Below are 25,853 nucleotides of genomic sequence, written 5' to 3'. Positions count from 1 at the left end.
AGTATAGGCTAAAAAACCCCCTAAAATCAATTCTCAGTAGTAAAATGATATACAGAGATCGTTGGTGATGTTTCTGTGTAGTACTTAAATGGAGGGAGAGGGAAGGGTGTTGGAAGTTAGCAGTAAGGGGAGAACTCCTTTTAATCGGATTATGTGATTATTATTTAACCTGCACTGGAACCACTTAATGGTACAGTGGGACTGCAGAATGGTGATTGCAGAGAGTCATTTGGTTTTGTTCTGGTAAAACTGCAGCTGCCATTTAAATTCATCCAATCTGCCCGTTGTTCGTATACTTACTAACTCACCACCTGCTCAGCACACCTTTGGCTGAAGAACAAGAATGGAAACTTTTTGAAATACTCAATTTCAAGGCTTAAAGGGGGTTTTTTTGTGTTTAAGAAAACCCAAAACACTAAAATAGATGGGTTCATTGTAATGAATATGCTATTTTAAAACAGGTCTTGCAAATAAAAAAATAAAAGAAAATTCAAGAGGAAAACTACCATACTATGTCTGGTTTTGTGTATTAGACATTTTGAATGTTTTTTAATATCAGAAAAAACCTTTGAAAATCAATTTAAAACCTAAATTCTGCAGGTTAACCATGCAGCTCCTAAACACCTCTGGCACACCCTGCTTGAGTCAGGCAAGCTGCTTTGAAGTTTAATTTCTGTAAGCAAATAATTTAGGTACATTGGAAGCATGTCACAAAGAATAGTTTGGACAGTCAGTGTTTTGATTGTTGAATCTAACTAATAATTATTGTTGGGATTAAAAAGTTAGAAGTTCTTTAGAAATCTTTAAATGTAGCTGATGAGACAGTGCTGTGTTGCAAGGACAAAAGGAATATTGCTATGGATTTTCATCCTAGGGCTCATAATTGCTGAAAGGGTTCAAGAGACCTGCAACGTTATTTACCAGTAAATGACCAGTAAATGAATTGAGTTTAGAGTCCACGTGAACTTTTTATTATACATGAAAAGGATATTACTTCCTCTCTGATCTTTATCATCAAAGATACCTTTTAGCAGTAAAAGCAAAGTTAAATAACTCAGCTATAATGGGAAATAGCTTTTCAGAAAGTAACTTTGAACTATAAAGCTCTAAATTCACTAAAAATTCCATGAAGAATTTTATTAATAGTAGAGTACCTCAGATATAGTAGTATGACATCTGAAAATATTTGGGATCGTTCCCTTTTTGGAGAAAGTCACAAATATATATAAAATTTAAAATTATCATAGTTACAATTCTTACATTTCTGAGACTACAAAATCCAGAGCCTTTTGAAATGCTTTTCTTGGTTAAAATTAGTGTATTTTTAGAGAATTTTCTGTTATTGGAGAATATTAAGATCATTAGTAATTCATAGTTCTTGGGTGGAATGTAGTTGACTAAATCAATGAACTACATTTAGCTGTGTATACTTTGTCATTTTACACATCATTTGTTTTTTGTGTAGACTAACTGTGAAACATTGTATGTATGACAGTCAATTAAAACCTGTTTCGTTTATGTTTATTTTGGCATTTGACATACAGTATAATGTATTTGCTTTGATATGTAAATAGCAGCTGAAATGTTTCACATCAAGAAAGAGGGAAACTTTTGAATTGCTAGTGTTGATGGCTAAATTGAGGTTGCCACATCTGTGTTGTAATACATGATGGGACTGGGCTCACTGTGATATTCTAACAGTTTGTGTAGTTAATATAAATATTTGGCATCAAGAAGACAGATTTTTCTTAATCATTTAGTCTGCAGTTAGAAATGTTGTCCAAAAGAAAAAGCTGCCTTTTATTTCGAAGTTTCTCTCATAGTTTAAATATGTTTACTTTTTATCTTTATTTTGAAGTTGATGAAATTTAGTTTTCATGTAAAAGTTTTTAAAAAGCTTTGTGGCCTCAGGCTTCACATTTGAGTACTTCCTAGACTTGGGCAGTTGTCGTTGTCTTAATACACAAACCAACTGCAAGTTCAAGTCCAGTCCTATGCTGTTGTGTGTATTTTTTTACATATAGCAGTTCTTTTTTAGCTTTTTAATAAGGATTTTAATGTCAATTGCTTTGTGTTCACTTAAAGAACTGGAAAAATATGTATGAGAATTTTAATTAGCCAGATTAAAAGCAAATCATCTAACATTGTGTTTTATATGTATAGAATTGTCAGATATCTGTGTAGTTCACAGTAGCCTTATCTAATCTAAATTTTGGAGAAGTAATAAATATTCAATGTTATAGAAATTTTGTGACCAAAATTAATGTTATGTATAATACAGATATACTGTTGCATGTACATGCTTATAAGTATGTGTTACAAGCTCTAGTAATTATCAAATATGTGAGTACATGAGTTGATAATTTTAGCTGTTTGTTACTTTGAAGTTTATCAATGCTTTCTGAAAGGATTTTGGAGTAAGTTTACTTCAGTTGGAAGTAAGTTATTTCCAAATTACTTCTAGGCACTGGAGACTTTGAAAATGTTTGAAAAAAAGGATAGCAGAGTAAAGAGTGCAGCTGCAACAAACCTTTCATTCCTTTATTATTTGGTAAGTGTTTGTTTCAACAAAACCAGGTAAGAACTGTGGTTTATGTAGCAATTTCTGTATTTTTGTAACAATTTTTGTGTCTGTCTAAATAATCCCTGTAAACAAGAAGAAACTGCGTGCTAGAGGAGTTAATCTGGAACACCAGTTCTTGGCTGTAGTTGAAGTTCAGATCAGGTCTTTTTGTATCCTGTTGCTGGGAAGAAGAGTGAGATTGAGCCCCAAGCCACAGAAGTGTGTCTGCAGTGGGATTTGTGCAGCAGCTCAGTGGCTCCATTTAAAACATGGGTTCTGGAGACCCAGGTTGAACTTAGGAAGACCTGAACTACGTAGCTTAGGCAGGTGTGTTTGTGTATGAAGTTGGTAGGGTATGGGTATTTTTTTTATTTATTTTTTTTTAAATAAATGCTACTTTAAAAGAAAACTTCCAGACCAGGTGGGACACAATAGCAAGACACATCTCAAGTGTTAAGTTATCAGCGACTAGAAAGAGATGATCTGCCTTATGCAAATATATAAGAAATATTTTGGGAATGAAGAATCTTTTTTTTTTTTTTTAATCCTCAATCTTTTGTAATTCCTGTAAGAAGCCACAGCTGCAAGAAAATTAACTGACAAAGGGCTAATACAATGTTTGTTTTGTTCATGTAGGGGAATGAATTGGCACAAGCAACTAACTATGCAGATTTAGCTGTAAATTCTGATAGGTATAATCCAGCAGCTCTAACTAACAAAGGAAATACTGTTTTTGCAAATGGAGACTATGAAAAAGCAGCTGAATTTTATAAGGAAGCTCTCAGGAATGATTCCTTATGCACTGAAGCACTTTATAACCTTGGTAAGTCATAGGTGCTTTTGTGATTTAGCTTTTGTCTAAAGGTAACAGCTTTTCTGAGAATCTGTCTTTCAGAGTGTTCTTATGTAGAAATGTATGTGAATTATTATTACTTTATTGAGTAATTTATATTATAGCAAGATATTAACTGGTACTTCCTATCTGTTCTGCAAAAATAATCCCCGTGTTAAGAAAATTGACTAGTAATTCCAGATGAATAAGTTACTTTGAAGATTAAGAAATTTATGCTACCTACTAAAAGTATACCAGTTTTAGCATTATTAAACCCTTATTCCCCCATTCATCTTGTTCAAAAAGTGAGATTACAGGCGTCCTTGCACTTTGATTGGGTTCACGTTCCTTGTGTTTATCAGTTTGGTAGGTCAAGCATGGCTCTCACAAAGAGTCTGTTAATGTCAAGGCAGTCATACTTCCTCCAAGTACCAATTTTGGTTTTCTTGTTATTCTGTCAGTTAGTAGGCCAAAGTAGTCTTTTTCTCACTGCATTGAATCTGTAACCTTTATTTTTTTTAGGTTTAGCGTACAAGAAGTTAAACAGGATAGACGAAGCTTTGGATTTTTTGCTGAAACTCCATGCAATCCTTCCAAATAGTGCCCAAGTCCTTTACCAGATAGCAAGCATGTATCTTTTTCTGGATTATGATAAGGGTGGTGGTTATAGTAAACTCATTTAGTCTGAAGTACGTGTTTCAATCGTGACAGGGTGACTTAGAAATTTACTGCAGTGTCCATTATAGTAAAGATTATTTGTTCTCTGATGTTTGTGAAAATGAGACCAGAACTTAAACCTGCTAGAACATTTCCAGTGAAGACAGTGAAGAAATACATTAAGACTGCTCTCATTGCAGGGAACTAGTGATTTACCCTCAGTGTTAAATTGTGTCCTGGAATATTTCAAATGCTGCTGATTTTATTATGAAAATAATATGGCATATATAAGCACAAGTAAGTAAAATATTTAAGAAAAAAAAATTATGGTTAATGACTATGATGTTCTCTTCTGAAAGCTGTTTTGAGATTAGTTAGTGTATGTGTAAGAAAATTATTATCTCCTAATACTGCAAAAGCTCAACAAATTGAAAAGCTGCGGAAGGAAGGAATTGGCTTTGCACATCACCAGTGATATTCTACACTATAAATTTCTTTAACAATTCTGAGGATGTGCAAACTGTAATAAAATCCTTCCCAAGACAGAACAGATTTCAGTTGCTGTACTACACTTCTAAGAATAGTGTAGATAATAAAAATATATTTTAGTCAGTAAAATAAGTAACCTCCAAGAATACCAAAGGACTCTGATTTCTATTGCTTGTTGTATAGCCCCTCTACAACAGCATAAATGGCCCAACAACTCCCAGTTCCCATCTAGAGCAGAGCTTGTCTGCTTCACTGCTGTGTAAAACTGTTTTCCACCAATACTCACAAGCTTTGTGCATGATAGGTAGGATGCAGCAGAAAGTGAAAAAGCAGGTTGGGCAGTAGCTCCAGCTCACACTGCTGAGAGCTCTGAGCCATTGTGCCCCTCAGGGGTGACTGAGGAGGGAAGAGCACACTACAGGCTGAGTTACAGCTAATGCTGCCTCTCCGGACCAGAATCTGGCTTGTGCTTCTTAGACATACAGCAGAAAACCTCACTACTGGCAAAAGTCTGTTCTTGGGAATAGCAGTTTCACCTTATCACTTACAGTAAAACAAAATGCTGTTAGTATGAAAAACTAACCAAGTTGTAAAGGCTAAAAATCAGTGGCCTGGTTGTCAGACTTATTCTTATAAACGAGGAAGTCAAAGTAAAATTAGTGTCAGAAAGAGAGAGGAGAATTGAGCCCAAAGTTCTGTTGAGCCCAACCTGGTTTTGAGGTGAAAGAACACCCGAAGTCTCTGAATATTTTTTTTCCTTTAACGTAACAAAAAGACTTTCTAATGGAAATGAAATTATGAAAACAATATGGAAAAAAAAGAAGGCCAGTGTATCTTCACACTACAGTGACTGGTGTATCTGTTCAGCACATGGATTGCGTTAGGTAAAGTAATAGGAATTCTGAGTAAATCAAACTACCATTGGCATCAGTCCTTGACTGAAGAAAACTCAGATACGAGATCATGGAAGATCCCAATCAAGCCATAGAGTGGCTCCTGCAGTTGATCAGTGTAGTACCAACTGATCCACGTGTACTTTCAAAGCTAGGGAAATTATATGATAATGAAGGTGATAAATCCCAAGCTTTTCATTATTACTATGAGGTACTTGCTCTTATATTGCTTTTTCAGTGCACTTTATAATAATTAAAGAAAATTTTACCCTAAGTTCCTGTATCAAATTAACAATTGATTCATTTAAACTTTTTAAAATGTCCTCCAGAAAGGAAAAAAAAGAGATACTGGGAGAGACAAAACCTAATTTTTGTAGTCAGAGCCTAAGGAAACACATAGCCTGTGGTTCCATGTGGAGACCGACCCAGACTTTCATGTTTCTTTATGTGGTCATTGTTTACACTGACCTGTAACAGTTTTATTTTAAAATATAGTCTGGGACAAAATAAAATCTGAATATAGCAAATTTAGTAAATGTAGTAATTTTAAAGGTGTGTAATGTGACTGAGTTGATTGGAGGCTGTGCCTGTATAATAGATATGGAGATACGTATATAATGTGTTTATATATGTAAGTTTATGTATATATATATTAACAGTATAGCTGTACATTATGTATACATGGTTACATAAAGATATGCAGCCTCTTTAATTTCAAGCCAGCTGTACTACTATCTGTAGTTTGGAGAGATTCTTCTGTCTTAGAAAAAAGAATGATGGGAAATGGCTTTGTTGCAATATGAGGGTTCTTTTTATCTGTGAAGTAAGGATGACCAAAGGCTGTGTTGCAGTCTGAATTACTAGTTGAGTTGTGCTTGATGATAATTTTGCTGCCTATTTCAATGGGAATTTCTAAAAAGCTGAAAATGTTATTTATGTACGTATGTATAGAAAAGAATGCTTTTAGTTGAGTTTTCCAGCAGACTGATGTGAATATGAAATTGTACACGTATTAGTTAGCATTGTTTAATGTTTTAGGTAACTTACTCATATGTAGACATGAGCTAAGTAAATGTTTTTGTTGTTGCAAGCTATTTAAAATAGTATTTCAAATAAGGCTGGATGGAAAATGTGACAGACTCATCTCAGGTACTTTCTAAAAAGCATTCTGCAATTAGAAAACTTGGCATGCCTTTTTTTTTTTTTTCCCCAGGATCACTTAGTACAGCACACTACTTCTATTCATTTATATTACACATTTTGGGCATCTGGAGAATTAAACACTTGAGTAAGATATTCCAGAAGTACCATAAAGATGTTGTTTATCACTAAAATTGTGGGGGTTTTCACCTTTCCTGTTTTGTCAGTCATACCGGTATTTCCCTTCAAACATTGAGGTCATTGAATGGCTTGGAGCATATTATATTGACACCCAGTTTTGTGAAAAAGCCATTGAGTACTTTGAAAGAGCAGCACTTATCCTGTAAGTAGTTATTATTTTATGCCTACTCAGATTTGTGATTAGACATCCATAAGTATACCTAGAGATAAATCAGTTGTATAACTTTATTAATACTATAAGCAAACATCAGAATTAAGAGTATTTGGGATATTACTTAATTTTCTCAACTGTCTGTTCATTTACAGTGTGTTTTTGTTCTTACTGTGCAACTTCAATGTTAAATAAGATCCTCCTTTGGGCCCAAGAAAGTATTAGGTATTAGACCCTCTTTTTCTCTGTTATCTACCATTAAACACAGCTACAAAGTGGGCAGTAGCTCTCCAAAGCCACCAAGACCTCTTTCTCCATGGCTTTGTGTAAAATATTTCCTTTCTATTGTTTTGTTATGCAGTGATGATTTGGTGGTTCAGATAAATGCGTGTTTTAGCCGTTCTTGCTGCATTTCCACTTTTTGCATCACTCCTACTTCCATAAAAAAGCTATTACAAATAAGGTATATAAGTAACCAAAATTGTGCAGTGCAGTGCAGGGGTCAGTGAAAATAAGTTTGCAGATTAAATCGATCCTGATAGAGATGTTTGAAATATACTGAGTTCCGTTCAGCAACTTAATGGCTAAAATTGTTCATTTGCAGAACATGATGCACTTCAGAAAGTATATAGGCTATATACTTTATTTTAGTTCAGAAAGGGAGCTTACCAGAGAATGGTTAAATAAAATTTGGTCAAATTTAAATCTATAATCCAGAGTTCAAAGATAATTCTAAAAAGACATGCATATGGTCTTTTTATGTGGAATTCGTGAAGCATTTTGTGTTAACAGACCAATTCATGCAACTGAAATTCACTTGAATAAGTGTGAATTTCTCTATTTTGTGTTTTAGGAAACCTACCAAAAATCATACTAAACAAAACTCTCTTGTTTCTTGTCTTGTGATGATCTAAAATTTGACATTCTTTTTGTTCTGGGAATCTGAATGGGCATGCATGTACAAAGACAGTGTGTGAACAAAAAGTTTGTACAGATCACTCAAGGAAAAATTATACTGCAAATAGGTTGTTGCCATGGCCAAGAATGCGCTCCGATATCAGTCATAGTTGAGGTGTAAGGTGATCAGGAAAACTGTTTATTGCTCTTAAGTGTTTCTTTTATATTGTTTGCATACTATCATGCTACAACATAATTGGTTAAAAGTCTCAAGCATACTGTGCATACTTTCATTGGTAACACAGAAGACACTGTGCATGCTGTCATTGGTGACACTGAAGACACTGTGTACACTGTCATTGGTGATACTATACACATTTTGATTGGTGATCTTTGGTCTCGGCTGCATTAGGTTTATTCCATCCGCATTGCAGTAAATATTTCCTTAGAGTTGTTTACATTCCTCTGCAACTTCAGAGCTGCAACTGCTCAAATTCTAGGCCTACCATTCAGTCATTTCCCACAGGTTGTAAGAAGTTCAGTAAAAAATACTAATTCTGGCTTTGAGACACTTGAGTTGGAATGGACATCAATTGTAGAAGAGAAAATCCAAGGTTTAAATAAGGATTAAAAATGAAAAAGAAATAATAAAAAAAGACATAGACTTCACCCAAATGGTGTTATAATTATAAAGAAATAGAGATGTAGATAAGATAAAAATACCCAGTTCACAGGTTTGCCAATATTCTTTTCCCTATAAATACTGACCATCTTAAAAAGTTATGTTTTAGTCAAACTATGAGATTGCAAATACTGATGTTCATGGCCTTGTTAGAAAATTTTGAAAGAAACAGATGAAACTAAAAAGAATTATTTCACAATCTTGTTTTGGCAAAGATATAAAGATTTTGTGCTTCTTATCTCACTCAGTCCATGAATGAAGCATGAAGTATATGGATTGTAAAGTACTTAACGAATAATTGGCATATGAAATTCTTCATTGTTATTTGTAATTGTAATCTATCTGTAATAGAGAGAAATTTCTCTGTGGGAGGAGATTTTTAACAGTAGATAATGGTGCATAAATATTTTGGTGTTTATTTGGTACTAGAAATAGAGCCTAGATATGCTAAATGGTAAATATGTATGTAAATATAAATTGCTACTGATTTTAAATAGTTATGTTTTTAAATTATTTTAACTGTGAACAGCATTTTTTAGTTTAACAATTTTTAGTTTGTTTAGTTTGTTTACAATCCATATACTTCATGCATTCAGTATTTTAATCACAGTAACTACATTTTAAATTGCATTCTAAGATAACATGTTAGACAATGAACTGGACAACAGCTTCCATTATTTTATTTTTACCAGCATGCACAAATCTATCATTAATAAAAGGAGTTGTGCAGTTAATGCTTGCTGCTGACAATTTCTTCTCTCTAGAATTTTCATACTGAACTGTGTAATAAACTTTATTTTCATGTCTCCTTGACTGCCTTTGTTTGCAGGAGACACATTCAGCTGAAACTAAAAAGGTGCAGCGTCTGTATTTCATGAGCTTTTTTGGCAACTACCAGGCAAACAGATTATATAGAGTTAAAAATGGCCTGTGCTACGATTAGAAGGAAAAACTGAAGAGAATAAGTACAAAACTATTCTGAAAATGTTGTCTTACAGTACCTTTTGGATATGCTGCTATTGCATTGTAAGCCACATGTGGAAAGTGCTTTGGCTTATAGAGGATCTTGACACTATTGACATTAAAATTTCCCAGTTTTCACATTAACTTGAGAAGAATGAGGAAGGAGTCCAACTGTTTTATTGTACATGCTGAAACATCTCAGATATTTTCTCTGACATACCTGTCACCATTATGTGCTAAAAAGAGAAGGAGTGTATAGGCAGCAGCTAGATGCTACAATGGCATCTTAGGCAAAAAGGAGAAACCAGAGTTTGAAGCTGTGAGTGGGGAGTATGCTTCCTGGCAGGGATCTCTTGGGCATGCATGGGATCCTAGTGGTAGGGCCTCCTCAAAATACAGTTTAGCATTTTCTTCTTCCCCACTGCATGGTTCTGTAACTCTGACAAAGATTAGTGATTCACCTGTCCGGTCTACTAATTGTGTCTGGGCACAGAATCATGAGCAGGAGGAAGGCTATAACATACAACCGAAAATAAGTGACATCAAGGCCTGAAAACAGGTGCATGATGCAGGGGTGAACTGTGTGTGAATTGAACTGGATAAGTTCTTTCTAGGAAGGCAATAGGCTAGGTGAAAAATTTATTAGTAGTTTAATAGTAGGTCTTTAGCAGTGCTAATGCAGATTATTTTGCTTATTCATTCTTTGGCAAATGTGCATAACTTTATTTTATTTATATACAGGCCAACACAAGTGAAGTGGCAGCTGATGGTTGCAAGTTGCTACAGGAGAAGCGGTAAGTTCTGTAACTTTTTGGTAACTGGTTGGAGGTTTGTAACATTTCTTTTTTTTGTAATCCATGGGGGTTGCTCAGACTAGACAATATATGAAGGGAGCATATAGAAAACATGGAGATAAACTGGTGTCTGCAGTTCCAGGGCAAGGAGCAATGGTTTTAAACTGAAAGAGGGTAGACTTACATTGGATATTAGGAAGAAATTCTTTACTGTGAGTATAGTGCGACACTGGAACAGGCTGTCCAGAGAAGTTGTGGATGCTCCATCGAGGCCAGATTGGGTGGGGCTTGGAGCAACCTTGTCTAGAGGAAGGTGTCCCTGCCCATGGCAGGGGGGTTGGAACTAGATGATCTTCAAAAGTCCCTTCCAAACCAAACCATTTTATGATTCTGTGTTTTGTTTTGTTTTGATTATGTTTTGACTTTTTTCTCTTGATCTTTTCTGACTGATGTGAATATTGGTGCTAAAGTTTGTGTGAACACTCAGTTATGTATTATTTTGTTATAAATTTTCTCTGTATATGTAATAAAACATGAAGTTTCTTTTAAGTCCAGGAAGCATGCCTGCACTGACTTATATGTGAAACATTCCTTATGCTCTTAAATAAATAAAGAAAATAGTACAGCATACGTGATCTGATAGAAGGTTTTTTGAATGTAATTATACTACCAACTGATCCAACATAAACAGTTAGTTTTTCAAGTTGCTTAATTCCCTTTTCTTTTCAACAACAGGTATAATTTTTCAATATTAAAATAGTATTTGCACTATATAAGCAGAAGAGAGTCTTAATGTGCTGTATTTCCATACTGGAAATAGAATACACTGATAAGCAAAATTTAAAGAGACTAACCTTTTTGGGTTTTTTCACCACCTAAAATGCATTCAGGATGCTTGATGATGTAAATTATACTCTTCTTTCTTCCTGTTCCATCTTGTCTCTCTTCTTTATGCTTCTTTAGAACTTCACAGAGCAGTCTTCCGTAATAAATAAGTGCATTTTCTCACTTAGCTCAGTTATTTAATACAACAGTGAGAAAAGGAACAGGACCTGGGGAAGCCAGTGTATTAAGAATAATCAGCACCACCCAAAACTAGACAGATGAAACATTTTCCTAGCAAAGAAAAACAGTGGGCTTGGCTGCTTCTTAGATCATTTATGGTTCATTGGCAACATTCCCAGTTTATCATGTTAACACATAGCACATCAGTTTGATCTCTGCCTCACACCAGGAAGAGAAAAACAGCGATATCTCAAGAAACTTTTTTTGTCAAGTATTTAATGGATATGATATTTTAGATTTACAGGGTCAGTCAGTCCTTTCCGTAATCAGTCTGAGTCAAAATTGAAGGCAAAAGACTTAAGGAATAATTACTTCACTACCAGATCTGGGCAAAGGAGAGCCACACAATTTGTATTTTGTGGAAGGACAGGCAGAGCTCTGCTGTTAGATATTTCCATTTGATCAATCCATACATTTGCAGTCCCAGACAAGTCCTGTTAGGCTTGATACAGTTCATCTAGTAGTCGTGTTGTAGAAACAGAGTAGTATTAGGGGAAGGTCAAAAAAAAAAGGCAAAAGTCAGGAAACTGCTCTTCGTTAATTCTGTTATTTACAGAGTAATTTGGACTGTTTTCAGATGTTCTTAATTTTTACTGTTAAAGTAAATTACTATTAAATTACGTAATTAAAGAATTTTAAGTTTGGTCTCACCAAATTTGGTCTTATAATATTAAATTATTTACTCTAACTAAAAAGATGCATTGATGTTAAAGTGTATCAGTTTCACATCAGATATTCTTTTTTTATGTTTGACTGTGTGGATAGGAGATGTTTGTTTTATTTGCAGGTAACTACCAGAAAGCTCTAGAGAAATACAAAGTCATTCACAGAAAATTCCCAGAGAATGTTGAATGTAAGTTTTTTAATTCTGTGGTACAACTATCAAAGGAAACTTTGTTACATAGAATATGTGTGTTAGTAATCATATGACGTGTTTTTCATATGAAAATATTTTTATGAACTAACATTTTTATTCATGCTAATGCTGCGTGTTTTCTGTGACAACACTGAAGTGTGATTTAAGAAATATTAGGTCCATGCTGAAGAAGAGTGATGAAAATAAACTTAGTTATAACTGAGTTGGATTGGTTGAGTTCTTTCTCATACATAACTATGTTACTTATTAGATATTTCTTGTGATAAAATGTATGTATTTGTACTTCTAGTTCCAGCTACTTGAAATTCCTGCTGTAAGTTTCTAGATATGAGAAAATCATATTGCTAAGTTTTACCAAAGCCAGGCTTTCCAAAAAATGTAGAGGGTGAGATTTTGTTGCTGGGTTTTTAAGTATAGTTGGTCAACCAGTCTCTGGAAATCTTTGAAGAGTAAGACATTTTGCAAAATCAGTCACACCTGTACTCTAAATAAAAAAACCATGTAGAAAATAGGGGTTGTCAGTGGTTGTGAAAACATTCTGACATCCCACACTCTGCCTCACAAATTCCAAAATACAAGGTTGTCGCCAACAAGTCTATGCTTTTAAATGCAACGTGGGAAGAACATTAATTCAGTTTTATTTTAAAATTGTATCATTCTGCTTTAACAAATGTATTGCTTTTTTAAAGAGGAATCACACAGCTCTCTTGTACAACTGAAGTTCAGTGCTATTAACTCCTCAAAGTTATAAGTAAAATATGGTGTTCATTTTGGTCACACATATTTTGGAGGGGTATTTAGTAAACCTTTTAGAGTGCAAATATGTTTCTGAATGTAGTTTCTACAAATTACACAAATGGAGGCAGAAGTTAGACAAGACAATTTAGCCGATTTAAGTTTTCTGCTGCTGAAACAGTGGTTCTTCACTCATCCTTCCCTGACCATGTTTTCCCTAAACCAGCAGAAAACTAGCTTAGAACATAATGAATAACATGTTTGTTAAAGCGTCAGCAGAGAAATGTATCATGTCATGCTTGTTTTGGCTTTAGTTCTTTCAAAGGAATGTTGACAAACACATAGGAATAGCAACAATATCTTCAGTTTGGTATAGTGTCTCAGGAGAATGTTTTTAGGGGTTCTTCTGGTTCAGTCATACAGTTGTAGTTGATTTTCATGTCAGGTTTGTTGGGATTTTTTAATTCTATAAATACTACTCTTTAAAAATCAACCACAGCAACAGAAAAAACAGTTTTGATTCACTTGGCATTTGTAAAATTGCTTTCAACAAAATGCTTTTGATAGCAGCTCCTCAGTAATGTCTTAGTATCATTACTGTGCTTTCAGCTTCCAAAATATTTTGCAAATGTTAAGAGTTCTGAGCCAGGTGAGTTAGTGCCTTCCACATGTATAAATGATATTTGTACTCTTCAGGGGTATAGACACACAGAAAATGTTGAATTACCTGCAAAATATCACAACTCAGATGGCGATACTGGACTGGAGTCACCTTATTTGCACCTTGTACTGTTTGCCATTCTGCATGTCCAGTTCTGTTGGGGTGCACTTGTAGTTGGACCTGCTTGTAAGCCTTTTTTAATGGTACTTTTTGCTTTTCAATTAGGCCTCCGATTTTTAGTTCGTCTCTGCACAGATATGGGGCTGAAAGAAGTCCAGGAATATATAACAAAGCTCAAGAAAGTGGAAAAATTAAAAGAAATAAGAGAGCAGGTAAGTACATAGATGAAGCTAAAATAGTGTTTATTTTACTTCAAGATAAAATGTGTTATTAACTTCCTGGTTTAGAGAGGCTTATGTTTTGAGGTTTGGGAAGTTTAGTTTTAAATTACTGGTCAGTCTTATATCTGTCTGAATAGTTTTTGAATACCGGATTTTCTTTGATTTTTAATACTAGTGAAAGATGGACTGTGTGGATGTGATGGGAATGCCGGAGCCACTTGCATAATTCAATGTCTCTGGAATGTCATCTTTCCTACCTACTTGCCAGATTTCATTTAATACTTTAGTGTACTTATGAGCCAAGTAATAATGCAACTACAGGGAGAGATGGGGAGCCTAAGAATTTGTCTTTTTGTTATATACAAAGCTGCAACATTGACAGATTACATAGTTAGATATAAACTATTCATATTAGTGCCAATTTTTAAACTGAAAAAAAATGCATGGAACAGCAACAGACTGGGAAAGGTATGAGATCATAACTTGTGTTCTGCTCAGAAGTGAGCTCACATTTGTGTGTGTGTGCACTCGTGCATTGTTTTCTTGCTATTCTGGTGATAAAGTAAGATTTTAAAATGAAAAACAGCTGCTTGTTTGAAAAGCAGTATCCCTGCTGTTGAACTGCAAAGTGTTCAAGTTTGCTTTTCCTATTGCCTCAAAGCTACATAGTCACATTAGGACACATTAAGTCTTAACTAATTTACTGTGCTCCTAGTAACACTTACTGGGTCCCCTTTGATGCCAGATACTTTTACTTAAATTCCAGGGAGTCTGAGTATGCACATGGACACTAGGACATTTTAAAAATGAAACTCACAAAGGGAAACACTGATCAAAGGATTCCAGCTTTATGCTACAACCATACTTTGAAGGACTAGCTGAAGTGTATTGGTTTGAATTTTCAGTAAATGTAAAATTTAAAGCACTTGCAAAAATGGACAAAAGAAGCAGTCTGTGGCTGTAATGGGATTATTATTCCTCCATGTCTCCCCATAATCATATCAGTAAGCAAAACAGATGACCAGATATAATGTTTCTATTCTGCAAAACTCATAATTAAGAGATCTCTCTAAAGTGTGTTAAACAGGTTTTGCTTGGTTTCTAGGGAGTATCAGTTCAATGTCAGTAATATACATAGGTCTTTGCAATAACTTTCAATACCTCAGCACTTTACTTGGGAAAGCTCACCAGTTAAACCATTTACAACTATTAATAGTTCATAAGAGAGAAAGAGGTGGAGAGGCTATCTATTTCCTTGCATGTAATTCTGGCTTTTATTTACACTGAAGGTGTTAATTATGTACAACAGATCTCCAAATGTCAAGGATTTTAAGGAAAACACCTTTTTTCCTTTCAGAAAGTTAATGTTCGAATATGTTAAAAAAAAAAAAGTCACATCTCTTTCTGTTTATTTCACATTGGAAGCGGGAGCTTTCCCAAACCATTTTTCTACTTTCTCATGAGGAAAAAGCTACCAGTAGAATATTTAGAAGTTTTAATCATCTAAGTTACTTAAGATTTTAGTAACAGAGAAATCACACTTAAATTATGGAGGTTTTTTTTCATTCTGACTTCATTGTGTTAAGGGAATTCGTACCTATCATATCTGAATGACAGAGGTATCAGTGGAATCCAGTACAGATGCATGGTAGCACAAGTTACTGCATAGTAAAGGAACAAAGACTAAGAAAAGATGTTTCAGGATGCACTGCAATTTAGTATGTGGCTGTCCTGTATTAGAAGTTGAGTATCTCTGTGACAGAATCCCAGCATCAGCGCTGTCTTGCAAACAATAGCCCTGCAGTTCCTTTTTTTGTGATTGCATCCGGGTTCCATACCCTGGTTTTGGGTTGGGGATTTTTTTTTTTTCTTTCGTTGGTTGGGGTCTGTGTGTGATTTTTTTAGCCTTATGTCTACCATCTGGCTTTGGAAATTACTAGGCTTTTTTGTCCTAAGAATTTTCTTCTGTCTTCCATGACCATATAGTCATAAACTATACTGTCAAGTTCTAAAATTACCAAAATTTTATTTCACCACCTATGTTTCCAATAGGAATACTGGTTTCAGTTAGCAGTACCAGATATAGTTCTATTCCTGCTCCCAGTTTCAGATTTAACCATGTTTTCCTGATTGCACCCAGTAAACACAAAATAGTTAAATGCTAGTGTAGTATACCTGCATTTCAAAGTCTGCACACAGACTTTGTCTTCCTGTAGAAATTTATCAAAATTTGCTGTTCTGGCATTGTTTTTCCAGAATAAGTACATCCACATGGAGTTTTTACCAAAATAAATATTCTGGAGTACTTATTTCTCTCAGTTCTCAAATATGGACAAGTTGTTAAATACTTCCAGCCAAGAATCTGAGAACATCTGTGGAGTTCATTCCCTGTAGAAATTTTTCTCCCTGCCTCTCGCAGCATTCAATTTTTACTGCAACCTTCATATGTTGGGGCATTCTGGGGGGGATGTTGGGTTCGTTGTTTGGTATTGGTTTGGTTTTTTGCTGCATTAATCTTCCCTTTTCATGTTTCAGTTTAAAAAAGACAGGTAATAGTGTAAAAGTTCACACAAGCTCCTTGGCACTGATGTATACACACATTACTATTTATTTCCGTTAAGTGAGCTTAATGACTGAAAATGAGGGGCTGATGGGGTGTGCTGTGAAGCAGTGATGATAGGTGCAAATGCTGGCAGGGACTTACTACCCTTACCTTCAGGCATCTACATCTGGGCTAACCATCCTGAATGTCTTTTGCAGTCATGGAAGAGAAACAGGCATTTTTAGGGTGGAAACCTATTTTGAATGTCTGCTTTTAGTATGGGATTACTTACAAACTACTCGCTTGGAACTTTACAGGAATTAATCATATGCTTAAGCTGTAGTACTGATGTAGTATTTTGGGAGTAAAGTCCTAGGATGTAAATGCCAAGAGGGCACTATCATCTAGGGACTGCTTCCCTCTGGCAGTCAGAAGCTGAGCTTCCACTGTCAGACTTGATGTCAGTCATTCATTGTTTGGAGAGTCTGAATATGCTTCCTGAAGGATTGGTATATGCTACTTCACTGGACTGTGAAAACGATATTTAATACAAAATTCAGAGAACATATTTTAAACTTGAGGATTTCCCAAAATAAATAAAAAGTATGAGAAATTCTGGTTCCAGACTAAATTGCTCCTAGACTAATCCTGGTTTCACACTAGGCTCAATGCTTTCCTGTCTGACTCCTGTGAGTTTTGATTTAAGAGTTCTTCCTTTTTCTGTTGGCATGAATCTTGAAAGTTCTTTCACTTCTTTGGTACCATTCCGACTTTCCCAGACTCCATTATATTGTTCTGGTGAAAAATGAGTGAAGAAGCTTCAGTAATTGACCTGAAAACATGGTTAGGTAGTGTGCATGTGTGTTTTATTCAGATCCTGAAGTCATATTTTGAAATAAGATGCAGAAATACTTTATTAATATCTGAGTGCTTTAAACACCAAGTTTTTGTACCTACCTATCAAAAAGTCCCTTGCTGAGATATACATTCTTGTAATTCACAAGATGTATGTGTGAGAAATTCGGTGTTTTGCCAGGAGAAGCTGAGTCTGCCATGTCATACAGAGGTATTGTTTTGATAAACTGTTAAAGTTTTCAAATAACACTTAAAAAAAACACAGCTGGAAAATGTTTATGGTACCTTCCTCTTTGCAAGAGAGGTGACTTTTTAAACACAGCTTTTAAAGTATTTACCTTCACCTTTATCTTGCATTTAACACTCAACAGCAAATTAAATTTTGCTGTGAAGTACAGTACTGTGTCAAGAATTCAAAATCTAAGATCCATAGGGTGAGTAGTTTTTTTATAGATTCCCAAACTTCTCCGCTTTGAGTCTTTACAATAATAAAATGCTTGTGGGATTTACAAGATGTTAATAGGTAGAGGCTACTTTGAACTCATGCAAGGAGGGCTATGTTGCCTGTTTTTTCAGCTGTACTTTACAAAGTAACATCTGAACTATTTTTATGCACATTCCTTGTATAAATTTTATCTGAAGAAAAATAATTTATTGAGATATTCTTTTTGAATTTCACAGAACTCTTGTTTTATTGGATTTAACAATGATTTTAAGGACAATTTTGTATGTTGAAAAAACAGGGTTTATTAGTTGCAGTGTAGTAAGTCTAGCTTAATGTTCTTCTACTGTTTTGTTAATCAGCTAAGTTAAATTTTCAATAATTATCTCTAATATATATATATTACTAAATGGGGGTTTTTGTTCTAGTCTTTTCAAACCTTTTTCACTGTTCCCCAGCGCATTAAGTCTGGCAGAGATGGCAGTGCACGTAACCGCAGAGAAGGAGGTGGTGGTAAGTACACAAGGCCTCTGCTTAAATATGCAATTTGTCAGGATCCTAAAGAAAACAGTTTTTCTGAAAGGATTTGTAAAGTCTCCTTACATTCTGAAATGCACACAAATATGCATTGAGCAATATGGAAGTACTTCACAAATTGTTTCAAACTTTTGGATTATCTCATTGCTGTATGAAACCACGACTGGTACAGTAGCATGGATTTGGTCTAACATTTGTGTTTCATATACAGATATCAGGGTATTTCTAAGGCTAAATTTCTGCTTTTTTTCAGTACTGTGGACTTGAACATTTTTATCCCATTAACTTCGTATTTGAACGCTTTTATCCGTTAACTTTGGAATATTTACTATAAGGAATCATTTATGATAACAAAACAGAACACATAAGCCACAAAACCAGGAATTCATTGTTTCTTTATTTAACATGGAGGAAAGGGAATTTTTTACCCACCGTCTAATCTACTATGTTAGGTATTCATTACAAGTTCAAGAGACTGTTCTGTGCAACCAACTCCATAATAAGGATAACATACCCTTACTGTCTTTGAGTTCTTCCTTCCCCTTTTCCCAGTATAGCAGAAGCGAAGTACTAGAGTCTTCCCCAGAGGAAAGCTTGCTCACTGACTACTGAGTCTCTCTGCTTCTATAGATTTACAATGCTGACTTCCATAAATATAAAACTCATGCAATGCAAGTCAGGAAACTGTCCTGCTTCATCTTTTCTGCACTAGGTAGCCTGCATATTGCAGAGCTAATGATTTTTCCCTCCCATTATTAAATCCATGAAATGTTAGTAATGTAAACCTAAATGTTCCCCACTGCCACTGTAAGGAAACTAGCAGAATTAAGGCTTCTTCAGCCACCTGGACAAAAAAAAAATCTGTATTTTGACCCAAAAATGAAATGGTTTCTTTGCATTGTGCTTTTAGTTTATCTTAATATCAATGGGTCTCATAAAAAGATATCCCCCATAAATTCTTGCATCTCTTCCCTTCCTTTTACAGAGAAATAATTTATTATTTTTTTTTTCTTATTTGGTAACTTTATTTCTCCATCTACATAACAGATATTTTACAACATGTATCAAATTCTATAGGGCCATGAAAAGTCATGGAAATTATTAGTGTAATCTGAAGATGATCTTAAAATGCTGTTACATTTATGAAGACTGCTCTCCTGGATTCTCCAAGGCTTAAGAGTGAGTGTTGGGTGCTTAAGAGAGATCATATTCCTTTTTCAGCTCAGTAGTTTCACTAGAGAAGCTTTTAAATCATTTCTTGATATGTAGAAGAAACTCCATACACCTAGGATTGAATTTTACCTGTTCTGGGCCTCAGGCCAAAGTAATTCTTGGAGTGAAATTCCTTGATTTGGTAACAGACAGGAATGAAAATGTTTTTGGTCTCTCCTGTGTTACATAAACCCTGTGATCAGGCAGCCAGCTAGAGGTGCCAACAAAACATTGGTGTGAGACAGGATTGGTCCTTGTTCTCTGTCATAAAGTAAGATCCACTTTGTCTTATAATAAATAGAAATGAAGAGCAGCACTGGTAGCAGGCAAGGATATTTACAGCTGTGCAAAACATTGCACCAGGCATGTAGGCAAAGGGCACAAAGAGTCTCTTATCTTACAGCTCTGTTTCATAATTATCCCCACCCTCATTAGTGAAAAAGGGGTATGTTATCAGGAGAGAGTGAGTTAGTAATTGAGCAAAAGATATAAATACTGATCAGGCTGAAAGGATGCTAAAACAACCCTAATCCCCCAAACTACCAGTTTGTCAATACTTATTTTAAAGACAGAAGTATCTATGGAAAATTGTCCTTTTTTTTTAAAATTAAAAAAAGAGAATGAGAGGGTAAGCAGGGACAGAATTGACCTAGAATTTGCCCTATCCATAATTCTTAGATTGTCGCTGGAGATACTATGTCAAGGATATGAAAGAATGGAAAAAAACAGTTTGGGAACAAGTCTGTATAAGAGCATGTTTGAGAAGTCTTCGTTATACAAATTCAGTGCCAAAGATCCAGCCTCTCTGGAAATGATTCTGCAAACACGCAGAGGTACAAAGAAGGTCCTGTATTGAGCCTGGAGTTAACTTGTCTGCTGGGGTTCTTAATTAAAAGTTGTGGTGAGATACTTACATGTATTTTTAGCAAAAGTTAAAGGCGTTATGCACATTTTAACTGGTAATATTGACTCTGGGGAGCCTTATCAGTGAAGAAACTGCACACTCACAGCGTCAGATGTTAAGGACTATGTTGCAGTTTTTCTATCTTTTACTGAGGATTACTGAGTAATTTTGTCTAATGTTTGGCATTATTCAGCTGGGTTATGAGCTGTATTTTTGAAGTGTAATAAATTTCTGTACATGGCCTGTGTCAAGACACATGTGAAATATAAACATGGGTTATTTTATTTCATAATGACTTCAAAAGAAGAATTAAAAGAAATGGTTTACATTTTAAGATTAGTCTTTTCCAGTGGTGTTGCCAAGACCAAAAGGGATCGTTTTTCTACACTGTATGAGGGATATGCCATCATTACTGAACCCAGTGAAGCATGGAATCCTCCTTAGCTCAGTACTTACTAGCTAAATTAACGTACTTACTAGCTAAATGAAGTGTGTATGCATTCCAAATATTTTAGGTATGATGCCTGTTTTATTTCTTCCCTCTTAGCAGCTCGCTGTCCCCATACTTGCTGGCATTCCTAACAGATTTTTTTTTCCCCAAGTATTTTGTCCCTATATAGTTATTTATATTGTAAGTATTAATAATTCAGACTTTCTTGGTCTAGGAAATATGATCTACAATTGCTATTAAAGAGGAAGCTAAGAGGAAAGAGAACTAAGCCAACAGGGTTTGTACTTCAAAGGGCATCTGCTACTTTGCCAATATAAATTAAAACAGAAGGTGTATGAGATGCACTGAAGCACAATTTGCACAATAGGATTAGTGTATGTATGAATGGCACACAGAATGGAAACAGGGAGACCAAGAAAACTGACATGTGTATCAACATCAGTTAAAGTCTGCTCTTGTCGTGTGAGGAAGATGAGCATTAAATCTAAAATGCCTACCTAAAATTGAACACATTTGTCACTCTTATTATAAAAAGTGAAATTTTCTTCTCGCCACAGTTATCAGAGTTATGATTTTCAATCTTATTTGATTTATGTTGGAAGGAGATGACGTTGATATGGTCCTGTTAAAATTATTCTTTTTACTGTGTGAAAGGAGAAAGAAAAAGAAAAAAAACCAAAACCAAAGCACCACAAAACCCCGCAGGAAGCTAACAGTACATCTCAGTTTAGGCAGTTCTCAAAGATTTCCTTTCCAATAATATTTTCTTGTTTTCGTGCTCATTTTTTTTGTGTTTTGCAGAAATATGATGGTAACATTCAGAATTTAGAAGTTAGGGCACTGTGGTTTTTACTACCATAAGAGATTTTTATTGTTTGATAGCACGGTGCCTTTAGATAATGAAAAGTATGACTTTAAGGAATACATTGCCACAGCAGTGTTTGCTTGGTCTCTGCATTTGCCCAGCTCTCTGAATGGGTGGGTTTGTACTGGATCAGAGGAGCCATGGAGTCTCAGACAGGAGCCCAAAGAAGCAGTGTTGAATTCAGAAGATGAAAGGCTGAGCACTTTGCATTCTCCTTATTACCTAAGCCTGTCCAGATGAATTTGGAAAGGACACCATGTGAGAGTAATTTAGGTGTCTTTTCCCTTTTTTGTTCCACTGATGATGGTGTTAGTGGAGAAATTGGTTTGTCCGTCCCATATTCAAACACCTCTTACCATCCCATAGGGATTTCCTCATATATTATGGAAGCACATTATAAATGTTACAACTGTAGGCATCACAGATAATCTTGACTGAGAGGCAAGAGATTTTCTTGTTACCCTGACGCCAGGACCTCATGATCACTTATATTTTCTAGGCTTTGTGTGCCTGTTGATGCCTCATTAATTAAAAGTCATTGTGAGATGTTTCCATTGGCTGTGTGTGCAAAATAGGAAAAATGTTTTCTTAATAGACAGGGAAATCTCTGAGTGAAGATAATATCTTGTTTTCTGCTATGAACTCACCTGAGGAGTTAGCTGAACTGACACACCAGATCAAATCAAAATGACCTGCAATGGAGTTAAAAATTGCATCACTTCCCATGCCGTTTCACAGTTTTAATATAATACTCTGCCTTTTACACTGAACTTACTCTTCTCTTTGGTCAAACCAATGCCCATTGTTCTCCAAAGATAGTGTCTGTATTCCAAATATGAAAGATACACAAAGCTGCATTAAAAGGCATTCTGGATTCAATGAAACATTAACCCACTGTGCACTTTGTTACATAAGCATCTTGCAGAGGAGGTGGATTACCAAACAACCTTACCCTTTATTGTCTTTTCCTAATGAGTAAAATGGTACTAAAAATTCTAATTTACATCCTTTGTGATACTGGAGGGGTATCGAGTGCAGTAGTCTCATCACTGTAATTGCAACTAGTGAGATTCCTTTAAAAAATAAATACAAATACTGTGGATTTTATGGGTTGGAGTACAGACAGATATCATGTGACGTAGAAAGTACAGAAACACACAAAAAGATTTATAATGTTTTTTGCTAGATATCACTTCCTGAAATAGGATTACTACAAAATAGGATTACTCTTGAAGTATGTTGCTTTATTTATTTTTCTGCCGTATAAAACTAACCAATTTTTTTAAACTTAAGTTTTATGCTTTTATTCTTTTTTTCCCCCTCCAAATTCTATGTGGAGGAATTAATTCAAATTAGTTTTTGTGAGATGTTGAACAAATATAAATAAATGGAACATATTATAATAGAATAAATTAAATAACCTAAATACAGTAGTATGGCCATGACTTTTAAACAGATGAGAGAAAGGAATGCACTGTAAAAGGTATCAGCGTGCAGTCTATTATTTATGTCTTTGTATGCATAGTCCCCAGTTAAGGCTACTGAGGGGAAGATAATGTCAGCATGATAATCCAAGTCTCAAGTATAATTGTTTTACAGAGTAAATGTATTTATAAATCAGATTTAAAAAATATATTGACCAACTCTACTTAATTAGTTACTGTTGCTTTTTCAACTGAAACCTGGAGCCATGTTCCTGCAGTCAGTTTATGTGTCTGTGACCACATTTTCACTCCAAAGTGAGTACACAGGGACTACCTCCACATGAACTATAATAATAACATAATTAATAAAAGCACAATAAGTAAATAAGGAACAGGTATTCATTGCAGTGAAGGCTTCTTTAATACAGAGAACAATTTAGTTCAGCAGCGGTCTTCCATTATTCAAAAGCTGTCTTTAATTAGGAGTGTGTGTTTGTACAGTTAATACAGTAATGCAGATAGAATTAATTTGCAGTTTGAGAAATGTCTGCTTGTAGTCCTTTGATTGCAAGTGCAATCAGAAAGACATTAACACTCAAAACTGTGTTATTAGCAGAGAAAAACTACAAATAAAGCTTTTTATCCACAGTTTTTATTATTATACTTTGACCCAATATTAGTTTTATTTTCTTCTGTGTATTACTTTGATGAAAGTTAGTTTCATTCCCTAATCCAAAACGTGTATAAAATCTTTTTCCTGGATAGGGTGAGGGCAGCAGGGAATGGTGAGTAGAATCTGTAAAACTCACCTCCCAAAAGTATCCATGTCTGTGATAAAATGCTTTAAAAACAATTCCTTCCCTGAAGTTCTCTTCACTGTAGGATAACAAAATCCTGAAGTCTGCATTACAAGCTTGTGTTCCTTAACATTGCCAAATTATGTGTGAATGTATACTGGATAAAAACGTGTAGATGATTTATCTGCAAACAGAACTAGAAAAAGTAACTTTGAAATGAGATTTAAACTTCCGGCAGATCATGTTAAATGGTCAACAGAATTTTTAATAGCTGCCGTATTGGCAGGCAAATCCTGTATCTCATGGCAGAGTGTCAAGAAAAGCTTACCCCAATTGGCTCAAAAACTAGGACATTCCTCCTGAAAGCTGGAACTCTGGGTTTGAACTCCCTCAGGTGAAGGAAGGCATTGAAGCCAGACCTCTCTGTTCCTGAGCTGCTGTCTGACATCTCCATGTAACACAGATGTTGTCAAGCACCTCTTACTTTCTTCAGTATGTACTTTCAAAGGAAAGATGCTTCTCTTCCATGTCTTTAGATATTGTCAGAGCATATTGCAGTCCATGGAGACTTGATGGGGTTTTGCCTGTTAGCCTGATTTAAACTAACTGCGGGCTGCTACCAGAAGAGGTGTTAACCTTACCTTCACTCTTGCTGAAGATATAATGCTCATCTAGAGGTAAGGTGAGCTGCATTGCTTTGCTGATCCACCCGAAAAAAGTTTTCATTAGGTTACTTCTAAATGTATCAGGAAGATGCTCCACCACAGCCTGCTGCCACTGGACAGCATATGGAAGGGGATACGATGCAGGGCGGGAAGGGCTGGGTGCTCCTTTCTGTGGTGAGGTGGGGCTAGAGTTGTAGGTTCAGAGGAAACGAAAGGTGGAACTCCTTACCTCAGGTTCTTACACATGCAAAAATTTCACAGGGTCACAAGAGAAGAACGGACAAGTTCTTGGAGAGTAAGTCCATCGATCCCATTATTAAACACAAAGAGCTGCCCCGTTTCCCCGAACGGACATTTGATTTACAAACTGTTGGAAGCTAGGAAATTATTCTTGGAGAGCTACTGTATATGCTTGCTTTACTTACAATGCTCTTCCCTCAGCATCTTGTGATCTTTTGTGTGGACAATAAGCCAGTTTAGGTAGACCTTTAATCTAGTAAGGCATCCATATGTTCTTGCTGCTTAAGTGTTAAGAGGACAGTGTGCCCATAGACACCTACTCATAGTTTTTTCCAGGGTGTGTTTAGTCAAGGTGGGATGTATTGATCAAATAGAGTGCAGTTTCTGGAAACAACAACCCACCCCCTCTCAGCACTTCTTTTCTTTCCCATTCCTTTTCCTGTGTTCTTGCTGCTTTCCTGGCACTACTTCTAGCATTAATCTCACCCTTTGGTGAGTTGATCCAGTCCATTAAAAACAGTAAATAATGTGTTTGGGCAACTGAATCAAGTCTGAAGCCTGAAAAGCTCTGGTTGTGTGAAGAGCTACATTTACTGACTATTACAGCACTCCACAATTCCATGTACTGTATTGGCTCATAAACAGAAAGGGGAGCTTAGGCTCCAGGGTCACAGGCTGAACAACCTGCAGGCATGGCCATTTTGGGCAACTCGATCATAGCAATATGTGCTTAAGGAACTTCAGAGCTGTGGAAGGGGGAGCAGGGTTGGACATCCAGTAGATGGGGAGAGAAAAAGAGAGGGAAATTGACTTCAAATTTTGGACTTACTGCCTCATTCCTTTCTTGGATGTAACCCTAATAAAACTTAAGGGTCTTAGGGTGTCCAAGAAAGCCTCTGTTTTCAATTGTATATTTTTAGGACAACGAGATGTGCAGGTAACTTGTGGATATTATGTTTATTCCAGCCAGTTTTGTTT

The 25,853-nt window shown here is 35.5% G+C and overlaps 1 protein-coding gene across 3 annotated transcripts in view; it reads left to right on the top strand.

Moving 5' to 3' along the window:
* IFT88 (intraflagellar transport 88) overlaps positions 1-25,853 on the top strand; it is a 45,457-nt gene that overhangs the window by 16,043 nt on the left and 3,561 nt on the right. For 2 of the 3 annotated variants that reach the window (XM_051779117.1, XM_051779116.1), the window contains exons 16-24: positions 2,465-2,551; positions 3,200-3,386; positions 3,918-4,026; positions 5,495-5,645; positions 6,802-6,917; positions 10,210-10,262; positions 12,115-12,180; positions 13,826-13,932; positions 18,239-18,293. In XM_051779117.1, the coding sequence (XP_051635077.1) occupies positions 2,465-2,551; positions 3,200-3,386; positions 3,918-4,026; positions 5,495-5,645; positions 6,802-6,917; positions 10,210-10,262; positions 12,115-12,180; positions 13,826-13,932; positions 18,239-18,293 (931 nt within the window). The remainder of the gene's footprint in view (positions 1-2,464; positions 2,552-3,199; positions 3,387-3,917; positions 4,027-5,494; positions 5,646-6,801; positions 6,918-10,209; positions 10,263-12,114; positions 12,181-13,825; positions 13,933-18,238; positions 18,294-25,853) is intronic. The other variant, XM_051779118.1, reaches the window with a different exon arrangement.

This window comes from Manacus candei, unplaced genomic scaffold (genome assembly GCF_025592945.1).
Source record: "Manacus candei isolate 608988 ecotype Guabito, Panama unplaced genomic scaffold, ASM2559294v1 h1tg000014l, whole genome shotgun sequence".
NCBI lineage: Eukaryota > Metazoa > Chordata > Aves > Passeriformes > Pipridae > Manacus > Manacus candei.
This window is presented reverse-complemented; position numbering and strand designations above follow the sequence as displayed.